This window comes from Mastigoproctus giganteus, chromosome 3, assembly GCF_048544385.1.
Source record: "Mastigoproctus giganteus isolate SK-2022 chromosome 3, ASM4854438v1, whole genome shotgun sequence".
Taxonomy (NCBI): domain Eukaryota; kingdom Metazoa; phylum Arthropoda; class Arachnida; order Uropygi; family Thelyphonidae; genus Mastigoproctus; species Mastigoproctus giganteus.
Genome location: NC_143577.1, coordinates 68176966 through 68194995, shown reverse-complemented (window position 1 = coordinate 68194995; position 18030 = coordinate 68176966). Strand labels below are relative to the sequence as shown.

Sequence of the window (18030 nt, the reverse complement as noted above, 5' to 3'; positions counted from 1 at the left end):
TGCGCTCCGAATTTCATCTTCTTCACTTACTGTAAAAAGGATAGAATTGTGATCACTAGTAGTATGGGACTCTGTTACCTTCCAGTCTTTAATTTTGTTCCTTATAGCATTTGCAACCTTAATAAAGTCTATATAGGATTGCTCGTGGACAGTGGAATAAGTAAGAGGATGTCCTTCCACGTTGACTACCTCCATGCCAGAGGCAGCAAAAAATTCCTCCATATCCTCTTTCATCAGAACAACTACTGCCTCATAATTGTGAATTGGACTTCGAGTCTAAAGCCACAACCACCTCGCAGGAGTCCAACATGCCATGTACCTTTTCTGGGTACTCCACATGGTTCAATAATTTCTGCATGTTGACAATAAAGGCACTCCTCTACTTATGTACAAATGACTTACATACAACATGCAGTTACATACAAAGCACAAAGCTGTTGTTTTGTTTGGTTATAAGAATCAATTTTTGAATGCCTTCGTAATTTTTTCTAAAGCAGGTTTCTGGAGGGCACTACCATAAAACAAAAACAATTAGCAGTTTCCAGTTTATTGAGCTTTTCTTTAAGTGCAGTCTATTAAAAACAGATAGTAAACTCAATCTTATTGCATCTGTGATTATACTGATAGCTGGAATTCTGTGTTATTATGGTGAAATGTGCTTCCCCTTCACTAAAATCTTCAATCATATAAAAAACAAAAATTAATTTTCAGAATCTACTCTTCATTCCTATTTTTTCAGCTTTGTAAAGTTGTTACTCCATATCTCATCTTGCTCAGGTAGCTGACAAACTAAATGAATATTTTGCATCTACATTCACACATGAAGAGTTATTTTGGGAGAGGAAGGGAATGCCAGAGGTGTATTAAACTCTGGCAGTAAGGTAGAGAATCTTGTAATAACTGAGAGTAAAGTGGAGGAAAAATTGTTGAAGATAAACATAAGAAAGGCACCTGGGATGGATGGAATCTACCCAGTTATATTAAAAGAGGCAGCAAAGAAAGTAAGCAAACCCTTAGCCATAATTATGAGAGCTTCCTTGGACTCAGGGGAGGAACCAATGGACTGGAGATGTGCAAATGTGACCCCAATCCACAAAGAAGGATCAAGTGCAGAGACAGGTAATTATAGACCTATTAGTTTAACTTCTGTTCTAGGGAAATTAATGGAGACACTGGTTAAAGAAGCATTGCAGGATCATCTAGACAAAACTTCAGTTATAGCTCGGACACGGCGTGGGTTTGTTAAGGGGAAATCTTGTCTGACCAGTTTGATTGGATACTATGATGTAATCACAAAGGAACTGGATGCAAAGAATAATTTTGATATATCTTTGGTTCTTAGAAAGGCTTTTGACACTGCTGCACAAATTGGAGCAGTGTGGCATTGGAGGCAAATTGCTGCTATGGATAAAGGGATGGTTGAGTGGGAGAAGACAAAGAGTGGTAATCAATGGACACTGCTCTTTGTGGACTAATGTTATTAGTGGAGTCCCCCAGGGTTCAGCATTGGGTGCATTGCTGTTTTCTGTATTCATCAATAATATTGATGATGGTATATCAGACTTAATGTCCAAGTTTGCATATGATAAAAGGTCGACAGGGTTGTTAATGACAGTATGCTGCTTCAACAGGATCTAGAAAAGTTGAGCAGATGTGCTGAGAGGTGGCAACTGAAGTTTAACATTGACAGATGTAAAGTACTACATATGGGAAGCAGTAACTCCAGAGTAACATATCAACTGTGTGGTACTACACTGACAGTGGTAGAGTGAAAAGGACTTGGGGGTAATTGTGTAGGCAGATATGAAATTTTCTGAGCAGTGCAGACTGTCTGCGAGAGTAGCTCATGTTGTCTTGTCGATGATATAGAGGTATTTTTCTAGCAGGTATAAGGAGGTGGTTATCCCCTTGTATAAGCAATGGTCTAGCCACACCTTGAGTACTGTATACATGTTTGGAGGCCTCATTTTAAGAAGGATGTAGAGCTGTTGGAACAAGTACAGAGAAGAGCAACAAGATTAGTGAATGGAACAAAGGTTGCTCTTACGAAGAAAGGCTTAAGTTTTGCAAATTACAGTGTCTGAAGACTAGGCACCTGCGTGGTGATCTGATTGAGGTGTATAAAACCTTGAATGGTTTTGAGCTCAGTGCTAATGGGATTCTTCCTCTTGCTCAGAATAATTGCCTGAGAGGGCATAAATTCAAATTGAGGAAAGACAATTGTAGGATAGATATATGGAAGGTTGCCTTTAGCCAGCGGGTGGTTGATTGCTGGAACAAACTTCCATCTGTCCATAGGGAGGCTACTAGAGACGGTCGTGTTCAAAGCCGCTAAGTGGATTTTTCTTATTTATTGATTTGAAATTATTGTTTTTCTAAAACTTTTGATTTAAATTTAGTAGTATAACATTATTTTGTGATTTTCTGATTAATTTGGTGTATTTATTCTTTACTCGGCCTTGTAATTGCATAAAAGTATCGGTAAGGGTTTCCACGTGTTTCAACTCCGCTACCGTTCGTAAATTTCCCGCCATTGTGATACGATAGCGTTAGTTGAACTTCGTTAGCAGTTAAATTGTACGTTTAAATAAATACATATAACGACTTAGATTACAAACGTAATATAATTAATTATATTTAACATAATTAATAGCATAACATAATTAATTATAATTAATTAATAAATTAATAGAATCATGACTCAGACCAGAGCAGCAAAGCAAAAGGCTCAAGCTAATGGAAGTGCTGTGGCTCAGAGCAGAACTGAGGGGGGCAGTTGTCCTCTGACTCACAGCCTTATAAAATGCACTGTTTGCTTGATGTTTGCAGAGCAATCGGGTACGGGACATGATACTGCCATGGGGGATGTCTTTGTGTGTGCGCAATGCAAGGAGTGTATCGATATCAGGCAACAACTCGGCGTTCTTGTGGGCCTATATGAGAGCTTGAAGGACAGGGTGGATGCCCTCAAAGAAACTAAATTGAGGGGGCCCATCAGGCTCTCAGCTGCCCACATCAACGCCAGAGCTTGCACTTGGGCATCGCGTGACACAGAGGCAACCCCCAAGGCAGAATGCGCTGGTCCCGAAGGAACTAGTAGTTGTTGGTGACTCTATTGTCAGGAAACGGGGAACATGCTTTGTAAAAAAGATAGGTGGAACAGGACCAGGGTATGTCTGCCAGGGGCAAAGGTTGATGACGTTGTAGAGCGAATATCATCTTTTAAGGGCACAAAAGGTGATATAGTTGTACACGTTGGCACTAATAATATTAAGAGTAGGAGACCGGCAGAATTACTTAACAAGTACAGGTCACTGCTGAACAAAAGCCGAGAATTAGGGTTGAATTTGAAAGTGTCTGCAATTCTGCCCAGACACGATAGGAGGGAGTATATGATGAGAGCCTTGTCGATCAATTCGGCCCTGGAAAGATTGTGCAAGGCTCAAGGGGTAGAATTTTTTTCAGCCTGGACTGTACTTGTTAACAGGAGAGATTGCTTCTACAGGGATGGGATACACTTAAATAGAAAGGGTGCAAGAATATTTGCTGATGCTATCGAGGCAGTGTTAGGTGGGTCGGAAAACTGCTAGCTTGGGGGGAGACAAAGACCAATAGATTGACAGTAGCCACTGGCAGAGGTGAAAGAGATTCTTGCACTGCTTCTATTAGAATGAGCAGAAGCCTGAAAAACAAGATGCATGGTATTTCAGAGACTGCTGGGAGCCATTGCGGTACAAGTAAACACATGGGTTGTGTTAGGGTAGCTAAGAATAGAGACAGGTGCAGGTATACTTGTGTGTACACCAATGCTAGGAGTTTAGTAAATAAATTTGATGAATTTGAGGTATTGCTCAAAACATCAAAGCCAGATATTGTTGGGATATCAGAGACGTGGTGTCACACAGATATAAGGGATGCAGAACTGCAATTTGGGGAGTACAACGTCTACAGAAAGGATAGGAAGGGGGGAGGGGTTATGCTATTAGTTAAGAAACACATAAAAACCAAGGAAGTGAAGCCAGTCGACATCGCTGGACAGTGCAGTGTTGAGTCAGTTTGGTGTGACATAAGCATTGGGAGATCAAAATTGAGAGTAGGAGTGTGCTATAGGCCTAATGACTCTGATGAGTATAATAAGGAACTGTACAGGGAAATAGAGTGGGCCAGTAAATCAGAGAGTCTTATAATGGGAGATTTTAATTTCCCAGATATTGACTGGAATTTGGGGGCTGGTTACTCACGCACTAGCAGGGCTTTTGTGGATTTATTGGATGATTGTTTTCTACATCAGCATGTTCGGGAGGCAACTAGAGGGAGTAATACTCTTGATTTGATTATCAGCAGTGATTCTTCATGCATTAAGAATCTGCAGATAAATGAACCACTAGGTGGCAGTGATCACAGTGTGCTGAAGTGGGATTTACTCAAAGAGGTAACTACCATTAGGGGTAAAGGGAAGGGTTATTGCTTCCGAAAAGGCGACTACGATGGACTGAGACAGTATTTAAATTCTATACAGTGGGACCAACTGATGATGTTACCAAAAGCAAATTCAAAATGGGAAGCATTCAAAGAACTTATCTTGGAAGCTACTAGGCTTTACATACCAACTAATAAATATTGTTCAAGGTTTAGGCCAAAATGGATGTCAGATGAACTAATGAGGCATATGGCAGAGAAGAAAAATGCATGGGATACTTACAAATTAACACATGACACAGAAGCCTATGATAGATACAAGTTGATATGCAACCAAGTTACAAAGGAGGTTAGGCAGGCGAAGGCAGATTACGAGAAATCCTTGGCAAGGGATGCAAAGAAAAACAGCAAAGAGTTCTTTACTTATGTAAACTCTAGAAGGAAGGGGATGAATCAGATTGGTCCACTTGATATTGATGGGTCAACTGTTGATGATCCTGCTCAGGTAGCTAACAAACTAAATGAATATTTTGCATCGACATTCACACATGAGGAGTTATTCAGCAAGGGGAATGCCAGAGGTGTATTCAACTCTAGCAGTAAGCTACAGAATCTTGAAATAACTGGGAGTAAAGTGGAGGTGAAACTGTTGAAGATAAACACAAGAAAGGCATCCGGGGTGGATGGGATCTATCCAGTTATATTAAAGGAGGCAGCAAAGGAAGTAAGCAAACCCTTAGCCATAATTATGAGAGCTTCCTTGGACTCAGGGGAGGTACCCATAGACTGGAAATGTGCAAATGTGACCCCAATTCACAAAGGAGGATCAAAGTCTGACACAAGTAATTATAGACCTGTGAGCTTAACTTCTGTTCCAGGAAAATTAATGGAGGCACTGGTTAAAGAAGCACTGCAGGATCATTTAGACAAGACTTCAGTTATAGCTCAGACACAGCATGGTTTTGTTAAGGGGAAGTCTTGCCTGACCAACTTGATTGGATACTATGATGCAGTCACAAAAGAACTGGATGCAGGGAATAACTTTGATATTATATACTTGGATCTTAGAAAGGCTTTTGATACTGTTGCATATGGAAGACTGCTACACAAATTGGAGCAGTGTGACATTGGAGGCAAATTGCTGCTATGGATAAAGGGGTGGTTGAGGGGGAGAAGACAGAGAGTGGTAATCAATGGACACTGCTCATCGTGGACTAATGTTATTAGTGGAATCCCTCAGGGCTCAGTGTTGGGTCCATTATTGTTTTCAGTATTTATAAATGATATTGATGATGGTATATCAAGTTTAATGTCCAAGTTTGCAGATGATACAAAGGTTGGCAGGGTTGTCAAGAACACTACTGACACTATGCTGCTGCAACAGGATCTGGAAAGGTTGAGCAGATGGGCTGAGAGGTGGCAAATGAAGTTTAACATTGACAAATGTAAAGTACTACACATGGGAAACAGCAACCCCAGAGCAACGTATCAACTCTGTGGTACTACACTGACAGTTTTTTTTTTTTTTTTTTTTTGATTTGGTAGTTGTTGGCGCATCGGCTTCTGTGGCCATATTGCACCTCCCAAGGTTTTCGCAGTACTTTGATCCAAGCCCGAGGCGGGAATCGAACCCACGACCGTTGGGTTGCCGGGCAGGTACTTTACCCACTCGGCTAGCCCGGTCGGCACACTGACAGTGGTAGAGAATGAAAGGGACTTGGGGGTGGTTGTGCAGGCAGATATGAAGTTCTCTGAGCAGTGCAGATGGGCTGCAAGAGTAGCTCATGGAGTATTGTCAATGATATACAGGAATTTTTCCAGCAGGGATAAGGAGGTGATTATTCCATTGTATAAGGCAATGGTCAGGCCACACCTAGAGTACTGTATACAGGTCTGGAGGCCTCATTTCAAGAAGGATGTAGAGCTGCTGGAACGAGTACAGAGAAGGGCAACAAGATTAGTGAATGGAACAAAGGGGTGCTCTTACGAAGAAAGGCTTAAGTTTTGCAAATTACAGTGTCTGGAGACTAGGCACGAGCGAGGTGATCTGATAGAGGTGTATAAAGCCTTGAATGGTTTAAGCATGCTCAATGCTGATGGGATTCTTCCTCTAGCTCAGAAAAATCACCTGAGAGGGCATAAATTCAAATTGAGGAAAGACAGATGTAGGATAGACATGCGGAAATTTGCCTTTAGCCAGCGGGTGGTTGGTTGGTGGAAGACTTCCATCCCTTGTGGTGGAGGTTGATAGCTTAAATAAGTTTAAGGCTCAGCTGGACAGGTATTTTGAACGAACAGAGGGGTGAAGTGGAAGTGGGTTTTTTTTTTTTGGCTGATGCTGCATAAGCTTGCTTTCTTGCATCAAATGCCTCTACTAATGCTAATGCTGTCATTGTAGAAGTTGATAGCTTAAATAGATTCAAGGCAGAACTAGACAAACATTTGGAACGAGTGGATGGGTGAAATGAGAAGGGTGTGTGTGTTTTTTTTTTTGGCTGATGCGATATAAGCTTTTCTTCGTGCATCATATGCCCTTGCTAATGCTAATCTCACTTGCGTGGATCGTGTTAGTTGCAATTTGTGCTTGCCGTGTTCCTTGTTATCGATTGCTTATTTGCTTACTGTTTTAAATTTTACGACTAAACAAAAAAAAATGTCAGTGAACAAAAATATCAATTATTTACGCTATTAATTAAGCTATGTATGTAAGCATTAATTTATTTTGCTAACTATGGGAAATATTCTTCCGATTTTCACTCATCATTTAATTTTGTTAATTGGAGGAAGTAAAGTATAAATTTGTGCTCTATATCTTTACTTTTATAGCCTGTGGATAATATTCCTCCTAATTTCCCTTATTAGAATAGCCATTCAATAGAATTAAAATTCACAAACGTGAACACACCTGGCTACGGAGACGCCTGTTCACTATAGGATAATTAGTAAGCTATAGTGAACAGGCGTCTCCGTAGCCAGGTGGGAAGGAGCAGCAGTGCGTAGCACACGCTTCTTGATTAGACCGGGGTTCGAGCCCGTCACCACCAAATATGGAGGATGCGGAAAGGTCAGGGAATGACCACCGCATATTCTGGAGCAATATGGCCTTAGTTGCTAATGCTCCTAAAAACCAAACAACAACAACAATATAGTGAACAGTATTTTATTTTGCAGAGTTCATCTTAAAGTGATTTGATCGTAAATTAAATTAAATTAGTTTTTGAATAAATACTCTACATTATTATTCATTGTATGTTTTTTCAGCCTCATTTAACTTGGTTACAAATCGTAAAATGCTGTACATGATGAAGTGGCACCTCCGTAGCCAGGTGGGCAGGAGCAGCAGTGCATAGCAGATGCTTCTTGATTAGACCGGGGTTCGAGCCCGTGATCACTAAATATGGAAGATGCGGAAAGGTCAGTGAATGACCACTGCATATCCCTGGAGCAATATGGCCTTAGTTGCTAATGCTCCTAAAAACCAAATAACAACAACAACATGATAAAGTTTGTTGGGGTTTATAATCTCAGTGTGTTGTACAGTGCTCTACATGTATTTTGTATCTACAAGACTGCAGTTGGACTTGTGTACAAAACAGATTTACGTACATGAAAAAAAACTGATTAAGTACGTAAGTCAAGCAGTTCCTGTGTAGTGTTATTAGATAAACTCTTCCAAAGACCCCAATTATTTCACAACAGGTTGCATTATCGTCTGTCAAAAGCATCGCTTTAGTCATGACCACATCTTTTGCTCTTATTATCATAGCTGTCTTAGGAGCATTATGTTCAGCAATAATCTTATAATTTTGTGGATATTCTCTGATCTGAGCCTGGATGACATATGGCTCCTGCAAGAGGGCCACAGCAATATCCTGTTTCTCCATGAGGTAGTTAACTTCAGAGGCAACACTTCTAGCTCTCTGAGCATTTAGCTGTAGAACATTAAGTGCTTTCCATAATTTTTCTTTTTATAACGCTCTAAAGCCTTTTTATACTCAGGACATCCACTACCACATGAGTTGCCTTATTTCTTTTAATTTCCACAAACTGGTTGTTTATTTCTTTTTGTATAATCCTTAAAAACATGCCCATTTTTCCCAGTGTCCACACATCTCCTTTCTACAATATTTAGCCATGTGTCCTTACATTATACATCTGTAACATTGCATTACTGTATATATTTCCTTATATTGGTAGGATGACCAACCCATCAGCAAATGCTTCTTATTCATTATAATTTGCCACAATTTTCCAGCCACCTGAATGACCCAATTTTCCATTTGAGTACTCTCAGATTTATTTACAGTTAGAAACTCTAGGCCATTATTACAATCCTTCTCACTAATATTAGTCTTTAAAGTTTATCCAAACTTATCCAAATTTCCTTGCCATCTCTTCTTTGAGCATCCCTTTTTCTACGTCAAAGATCATAATTCTTGGTATTATCGGTTTTGGAACAGAATACACAGGTCTTATTTCCTGTAGTTTCTTACACCCTTTTATTTTGGTGATGTTGCCATCTCGATAGTGACTCCTCGGTCCCTTATTGGCCTTATATTCTTTACTTTTAATTTAGCCAATGTTGTTCTTATTTCTTTGAGAATTTCAGTCTTGACTTCTTCATTTGACTTATATTTATCATTAGCTGCCTTAATGATCATCACTTTTGAAGGTTTATTGTCCTGCACTACACTTTCCTTTACTACAGATGAATAAGTCTCTAGAACTGCCTTCCATTCCTTCTTTTTAAGTCTATCCTTAAATAATATATTTTCTGTAAAACATCATGGACCTTGGTCTCTAACTTATCCCACATGCCTAGTATTATTCATATAGATGCAGTTGTATTTTGCTGTGAGCATAATTTTGCTTGATTAGACCTAGATGGTAAATCAAAATCAGATTTACCATCAAGGCTGTCGTCTTTTCTTCTCTTTTTCCTATTTCTTTCTTTCCGCACACTGTATCGAAATTTGTATCCTTTATTCCTTCTTTCACTTTTTAATTTTTCTTTTTGGAACCTTTTTCTTGAGTCCCTTGACTGAGACTGGGGAGCTGCGATGATCTCACTTTCACAGGTGTTCTTGGTATAGTCTGTCACAAGAATACCTCTATTTCTGTCAGTTCTTGAGCTTGAGAAAGAATTTCTCAGTCTGTTACTTCTCTCTCGTCTTCTGTCACTTCCAAGGTAGTCATTAACATTTCCTTTGCTAGAAGATCCATTTCATTTGAGGACATTATTAGTCAAAGTATAATTAAAATAGAACTTATATACAATTTAAAAACCTGTCTTTGAGGTTGTCATAGACATTCTCTCAGATATGCCAGACAAGCTGTACTTGGTGCCTCCATAGCCAGGTGGGCAGGAGCAGCAGTGCGTAGCACACACTTCTTGATTGAGCCGGGGTTCAAGCCCGTGACCACCAAATGCCAAGGATGCGGAAAGGTCAGGGAATGACCACCGCATATCCCCGGAGCAATATGGCCTTAGTTGCTAATGCTCCTAAAAAAAAAAAAAAATCAAATAACAAACTGTATTTGCTACCTGGGAGTCTAAAACGCTGATGAAACTGATATTCGGGGCCGACCGGGCTAGCCGAGTGGGTAAAGTACCTGCCTGGCAACCCAAAGGTCGCGGGTTCGATTCCCGCCTCGGGCTTGGATCAAAGTACTGCAAAAACCTTGGGAGGTGCAATATGGCCACAAAGCCGATGTGCCAACAACTACCAAATCAATCAAAAACTGATATTCGGGTGACGCTCAAGTCAAGTGGACCCAATTTCGGCGAATTCCGGATGGTCTGTGACAGCCAAATCCTCTACTTGCACCTTCACAATGATGGGACTGTTAGTAATCCTGGTATAACCCCCATGCAGAAGCACACTGTGAGTGACCACCCAGGTGTGAACCAACATAAGCAGAGGTCGAGGTGTGGCGCCCACACCACATGGAGGAATGCCGCCCCTCTGTGTTACCAGGCAAAACTAGGTGGTAAATGACTCATCAACTGCTGCAATACCAACACTTTGCTTATTGGAGGCTTGAAGTCGTGGAACCCATGTTTAGGATGGCGAGATCCAATCTTCCTTACTTTTTGAGGGTACAGCTCTAAAACGGTGTTCACAGGCCAGCCACTAGTTAGTACACTGGACCAAACCTATTGGTAACTCTTTAGGAGGCTTCTGGATCAGCTAGTGCATAATCTTGTTACCTCTACTCTGCCAGATAGTGACTGGAGAGAGTCCGAGTAGTGTGTGTGTGTGCAGGGGGCATTGTCGAGACTGTATTATGTCAAGAATCTGGGTATATTATTACCATGTGTATGCCATATCCAAAAATTCCATTACTTCATGCAGCATGTCCCCACCGCCACTTTTCCTTACTGTTGAATACACCATGAATTGTCAAACTAATAGAGTAAGCTTATCTGAGAAAAGATCTAAACCTCCCAATCACTTCCTAGTTCATTTCACAAATATATGTGGTCTCAGTTCTAATCTCAACGATGTCCATTTCCACTTGCAGTCTGCCAAATCCCATGTACTATTTCTGACAGAATTTCAGTTATTGGTTGATTCAACTACTGCTCATCTCACTTACTCAAATTATTTGCTGTATGATTCCTTTCGCCTCAAAGGTGGTACTTGTGCATATGTCAGTTCCGATATTCCCTGTCAGAGACTTGGTAATTTGGAATCTCTTTTTGATCTTCTCTGGCTTAAAATCTCTCTACCTCATTCTGTCAAATTCTTCTGTTACCTCTACCGTTCTCCCAACTCCAGTAATCACTTGGAGATCTTTGACTTCCTCTCTCTCTGCAACTTGACTTTCTCCAGTCTGACTTTCCTAACAGTAAGATAACTTTCCTTGGTGATTTTAATGTTCACAACTCCAGCTGGCTTCCATTTTCTACTCACACCGACCCAGCTGGTCGAGATGCTGAGGCTTTTGCAATTACTAATGACCTAGCACAGATTGTTCATTTACCTACAAGAATACCAGACAATCCTAATCATACAGCCAATACGCTTGATCTTTTGCTCACAAACAACCCTTCTAAGTACACGGTTGAAGTGAGAGGTCCTTTAAGCACTTCAGATCACAACTTGGTGATTATCTCTTCTCCAATGGAACCTTTATCTCATGGCTATTCCCAACCTCGTGTTGTTTGGTATTACAAGAATGCAAAATGGGATGACCTGCAAGATTTCTTTTCCTTGGTCGGATTACTGTATCAAAACTTCTGATGTCAACATTTGCTCAGATCGTGTCAGTGAAATTATTCTTGTAAGAATGGAATCCTTTATTCCACACTCCACTTTAAAATCTTGTCCTTTATCTAAACATTGGTTTCCAATAAATGTGCTAAGGCTGTTCAAGAGAAGAACGTTGCATATCGTAATTGGCTTGTTTCCAATTCTTCAGTTTCATTTTCTCCTACACCAAAGCTCACAACAATTGTAAAGCAGTTATTAATCAATCCAAACTAGATTTTGAACAGGCTACGAGTAGAAAACTTGCTTTTTGCCCTAATGGTAGCCGAGCATTCTGGTCTCTTGCCAAAGCTATTGGTGGCAACTTTTCCAATTTCTGCTTCCACCTCTGTCAAAACCAGATGGTTCTGTTGTCACTTCAACCAAGGATAAAGCTGACCTGCTAGTATCCCATTTTTCTTCCAACTCGTGTATTAATGATCTTGGTAAACCACCTCCCACCATTCCCAACACGCTCCATTCAATCCCTCCTTTGGTCTTCCTTCAAAACGATGTCAGAAGAATTTTGACGAAGCTTGATGCTAAGAAAGCTCCAGGTCCTGATGGTATTTCTCCACTTGTTCTCAAAACCTGTGCTCCTGAACTTACTCCTATTCTTTGCCACCCTTTTTCACTTTCTTATTCCAAAAGGTGTTTTTCCTTCTGCTTGGAAATTTGCTCATATCCAACCAGTTCCTAAAAAGGGTGACAAATCCCTCCCATCCAATTATTGTCCCATTGCAGTTACTTCTACTCCTTCTAAAGTAATGGAGAAATCATTTAACTGCCAATTCTTAAACTACTTACAAACCTTCCATCTGATCAACAATCGCCAGTATGGATTCTGTCAGTGTCGATCCACTGGTAATATTCTGGCTTATGTTACCCATTTATGGACAAATTCAATGGAAAGTTCGGTGAAACACAAGCAGTTGCTCTTGACATCTAAGTCTTTCTATTGTGTTTGGCATAAAGGTCTTCTAAACAGGCTTCCATCTTATGGTTTGCCAACTGTTTTTTGTAATTGGTTATCCAGTTTTCTCTCTGATTGCTCACTGAGGGTGATGGTAGATGGCTCTCTGTCTTCTAACTTCTCCACTAATGCTGGTGTCCCCCAGGGTTCAGTTCTTTTTGTCTTGTATATTAATGACCTGTTTCCATTGACTGGGAACCCTATCCATAGCATTGCCAATGATTGCACATTGTATTCCACTTTCCATTTTGAGAAACTTTGCCCTGCTCAATCAGCTTCAACTTCTTGAATATCTGCTACCAATTCCTTAACTGCCAATCTCCAGATAATTCTCCAGTGGGGCAGAGACAACTTAGTTTATTTCAATCCCTCTAAAACTCAGTCTTGTCTTATATCTAGCAAAAAGGATTCTTCTGCTCCTATGCTTATCTTTGGTGATACTCCGAGTTCTAGGCAAGATGATATATCTCTTTTGGGGATTACCCTGACTTCTAATCTGTCTTGGCACAAGCACATTACAAATATTGCTTCCTCTGCATCTAAAAAACATGGTTTTCTCTTTTGCTCTCGGCATTACTTTTTTTCCAAACAGCCGTTCACTCTTTACAAATCGCAAATCCGCCCTACCATGGAATATTGTTCCCACACCTGGGGCGGTGCCCTCAGACTTCTAGATTCCATTCAGAAAAAGGCAGTTAGGTTAATTAATGACTCATTTCTAACACTCTCCACTCGCTGTCTCATAGACATACTGTTTCTGCTGCATGCCTTTTCTACAAATACTTCCATCGGCACTGTTCTTCTGAATTGGCTTCTATAATTTCCGCTCTCTCTTTCAAAACAGTCCGAACACATGCTGACACCAGCCAATATCCATTTACTGTCCAACTTCAAACTTACAGAATCAACTTTTCATATTCATCGTTTATTCATTCAACTGCCGTTTTCTGGAACAACCTTCTTTCATACGTATTTCCTGAAAATTAGTCTCCAGAAGTTCAAGTCTAATGTCAACAAATATCTTCTTTCGTCTTCTCAACTTCCAATCCAAGCATGGTACTAAGTACTATAGATTCTAATACCTCTTGTATTTGGTGTTTCCATAAAAAAAAAAAAAATTCAACAATGATAACTGGTGAACTATGTACAGATTTGCAACTCTATTAGTATGGAAGAGCAAGGAGCCTTCGATCCCAAACTCAATCTTAAACAGATTTTAAAGGTTAACCAAAGGAATCTATCTCTTGGTAATTAAAATATTCTGTTTCCTGGATCAGAATATGTTAAACTGGATCTAACAGATACAATGCTTCTAGACCTGTGTGCAGGTCTAGAAGCATTGTAGGAAGTGCTCAAGATGTGGCTTAACCATTGCCTTATATTTTAATGGAATAATCACCCTTTCCCTGGAAGCAAAATTCTTGTATGTCATTGACAATAACCCTTGACCTGGTCTGGCAGCCTGCCTGCCTGCACCGCACAGAAAGCCTCATATCTCACTGTATATGCCCAGGTCTTTTTTCATTTTCCACTTCCCTGAATGTGGTACACAGTTGGTACTTTAATATGGGATAACTGCCCTCCACATGCTTTACATTTGTCAATGTTGAAATTTAATTGCCACTTCTCAGCCCATCTGCCTAATTTTTCTAGTTCTTGTTGCAATAGCATATCTTATTAACCACCCTGTCAACCTTCATCTCTTCTGCAGACTGTCATTAAGCCTGATTCGTTGATATCATTAAGCCTGATTCGTCGATATCATTAATAAATATTGAAAACAGTGATAAGCCCAAAACTGAACCTTGAGGACTAATACCATTAATAACATTTCCAACAGTCCAAGAAGGCATTAATACCATTAATAACAGTCCAGGAAGATCAGTGCCCATTGATAACTACTTTGTCTTCTCCCACTCAACCATCTTTTTCTGAAATATAGGTATATGATGTCAAAATTATTTTTTCATTCCAGTTCCTTTGTTGCTGTGCCATAGTATCCAATCAGATTGGTCAGACAAGATTGCTGCTTAACAAATCCATGTGGTGATTGCAGTATAACAACATTCCTGTCTAAATGATCGTGCATTATTTTAACTAGCGACTTCATTTTCCTTGTAATAGAAGTCAGGTTAACAGGTCTGTAAATACTCACATTGCCCTTTTAATTCCTTTTGTGAATCGGGGACACATTTTCACATCTGCGGTCCAAAAAACCTCCCCTTGAATCCAAGGGTTCTCCTGAAATTATGGCCGACGGTTTGCTTATCTCTTTTGCTGCTTTCATTAATATAATTTGATAGAGCACATCCATCCTAGGTGCCTTTTTTTACATTTAGCTTCAAGAATTTCTCTTCCACTTTCATCCCAGTTATCACAAAGTAATTTAGATCCCTCTTAGAATTTGATATACTTCTGGAAAATCCCCATTCCCCAAAAATTCCTCTTGTATGAAAGTAGATTTACATATACTTTCACACAAGAGGAATACCTGTTTAATTTGTCAGCAACCTCAGCAATTTCATCAACAATTAAACCATTCATAACTGGTGGACTAATGTGATTCATGCCTTTTCTTCTAGTGTTTTATTTTAGCCCTTTATTTTTAAATAAATCTGATTTTTAATCAGTATACAATAAAAATCTTTATTTGTCAGTACATGTGAAAATTAAATTTGATTTTTAATCAATATACATTAAAAATAAATATTTATAAATATGTTATTTTAAACACAGAACATTCAAAAATCTTTAATTTTTGTCGCTACATGTATTATTCAGCGATTAACATGCATTGTGCAATGGAAATTTGCTACATGGGATCTCCCACTGTGATCTCCCATGTGGTCTCTCACACCTTTACAATCCATAATCTGGCCACTATATGATGAAATTTCTTGTAAACTGCACAAATGCTGCTTAGCCTTACTTCATCTCTTGTTCCTTGAACTTGTATGTGTTGCTGGTGAAGTGACTTTTATCAAGTGAAGTGACTTTTACTATTGAAAAAATGAACTGGTTTATTAAAAAAAAAAGTATCAAAGAATCATTGCTACTTTTAAGGCATATTTTGAAAAGAACTCAATTGCTCAAAACTACTTAAAACTACAAAGAATATTGGAACTGCCTGGAAATATGTATCCTTGAAGTGGTTAAAAGGTGTTTGGAAAAAGTCTGTGCTGTAGTAGTTTCATGACTTGATAGACCAATATATTACCTGAGCAGTTGCCGACAAAATTGTCACTCTGGCTAGAAAATCTGCATTTAATAAAGTCAACATAGTTTTCATAGGCTGTTGAATTCTAATGGAGACAGTCTGGGCATAGTACTCAAGAAACTTAGAGATTTATATTACAAACAAAGACAATCAAGAAGTTGTTCCTGAGAGAAAGCTCCCAAAAATGTTTCTTATGCTTTAAAAATTCTTATTGAGAATGATCTTGATTTTGAGTGAAGCCCTCTGTTCCATCAGAGGGCTGTTATAAAAAATATCAGTTGCCGTGTCATTCATAAACGAGAAATGCAAAATGGCTATGCAGCCCACCCTAGATGTCTTCTTTAATAATCAACCACCTTTGCCAGTATGAGAAGTGTTGCAAGTCATGCTATCATCATTGATGGACTCTTTAAAGGAAGTGCCTCAATCTAAGTTGTGATCATTAATGAATTCTGACACCTCGTCTCACAAATAATCATTACTGGTAAGTGTCCATACATTTCAGAACAATGTACATGATATGTTTTTTACACAATAAAATTTTTTTCATCACAAATGCATATTTGTTTTATGTTCTTTTTTCCCAAAAGTTGGGAATGTATTTATATAATTTTCTTGTAATCAGTTATTCAATATATGAAGTTTCAATATACAAACAAGGTTTTAGGAATACGTTGAGGTATTATTGCTTTAGTTATTTTTCATATTTGTCTGCCAGAGCTTGGGTGGGAGTGAAGTGCTGAGGATGCAATGCACACAATTGCCACAAATATGGGGACATTCAGATAATACTGCACAGAAGTTTGATTTTTTAATGATTGGTGCTCTGCCCATATTGTGTGTGTGCACACGTGCTCAAGATGGGCTCTGTCTTGCACACACACCAAAAAGACCTCAGGCCAACACTGTTCACTGTGATTATCTGAACATATTTAGAAAAAACTCAAAAATATAGAAATAATGGTGATATTGGGTGTATTATTTATTAGGATAAGGTAGATATTGAAGTCAAAGACAAGCAGGGAAGGACACCTCTTATGCTGGCTGAATCACAGAAGCACTATGATATTGTAGACTTCTTGAAAAGTGAATTAAGGAAACGTCAGAGTATTATGATGTATATTGATATATGGTAAGTTTGTTCTTTTTCTAACTGAATTATGATATTGATATTCTTTTTAATACAAATTTGAAATTCATTTTAATTTGAGTTTGACTGGAAATCCACAATATTATATTTGGCATATATTAAAAAGAAAGAAGGAAGTAGAAAAATCTGTTCAGTGTGAGACAAATTGCATTTTTTATTCTTTTCTTATTGCCACTATTTACATTACTGTGCTTTTAAAATTTACATATGGAAGCATTGAGTGTCATACAGTGGCAGAATGTTGTGTGGGAGGATGATTCAAGCTAACACAATCCAGGTTTCAAATGGATATGCTTGGATGTGGCATATGCCCAAGAAAGAGCTTCAAATTGTATTGCACCAACAACAAAGTTTGGTAAAGGTAGTGTGATAGTATTGGTCAGTTTTACATGATTTGGAATTGCTCACTGATTGTATTTGACTGCTTATGCAGTCAATTAATCAATTTTTGCAGAATTGAAAAAAATTGCCACAATGAATATTGCACCAATATTTGCTCTTTAACAATGATGGTCTCATGTTGGTGGCATCATGCACCTTCCTGATTGTGGGACTGTTAGTAACCCTGGGTATAACTCCTATGTGTAAGTCTTGAAATATAGCACCTAGTATACTGGAGGTGACCATGCAGGTGTGCACCAATGTAACAGGGGTCAAGGTGTGGCATCCACACCCACCCAGTGGAACATTGCTCTCTGGGTTGCCAGGCAATATATTAGGTGGTAAATCATTCTCGTTAACTGGTGCAATACCACTACTTTGCTTGTTTGGAGGCTTGAAGTGGTGAAACCCATGTTTAGTCTCCAGAGCAAGGCTCTGTAAACCCCCGTCTCTTTCATCATGCATTATGATTGATGTTTTTTGAGGTTATGATAAGCAACATGGCAAGATCCAGTCTTCCTTACATTTCAAGGGTACAGCTATAAACAGTGTTTTCAGAATGGCCGCTAGATAGTCCAACAGACCCAACCTGTAACTTTCTAGAAGGCATCCAGATCAGCTAGTTTATAATCTTGCT

General features: G+C 39.1%; 1 protein-coding gene across 1 annotated transcript in view; it reads left to right on the top strand.

Annotated features, from left to right (window-relative positions):
* Window positions 1-18030, top strand: part of Patsas (palmitoyltransferase Patsas) — a 207714-nt gene that overhangs the window by 110219 nt on the left and 79465 nt on the right. Inside the window, exon 5 of the mRNA XM_090370000.1 lies at window positions 16852-16994. Coding sequence (XP_090226126.1) covers window positions 16852-16994 — 143 coding nt within the window. The remainder of the gene's footprint in view (window positions 1-16851; window positions 16995-18030) is intronic.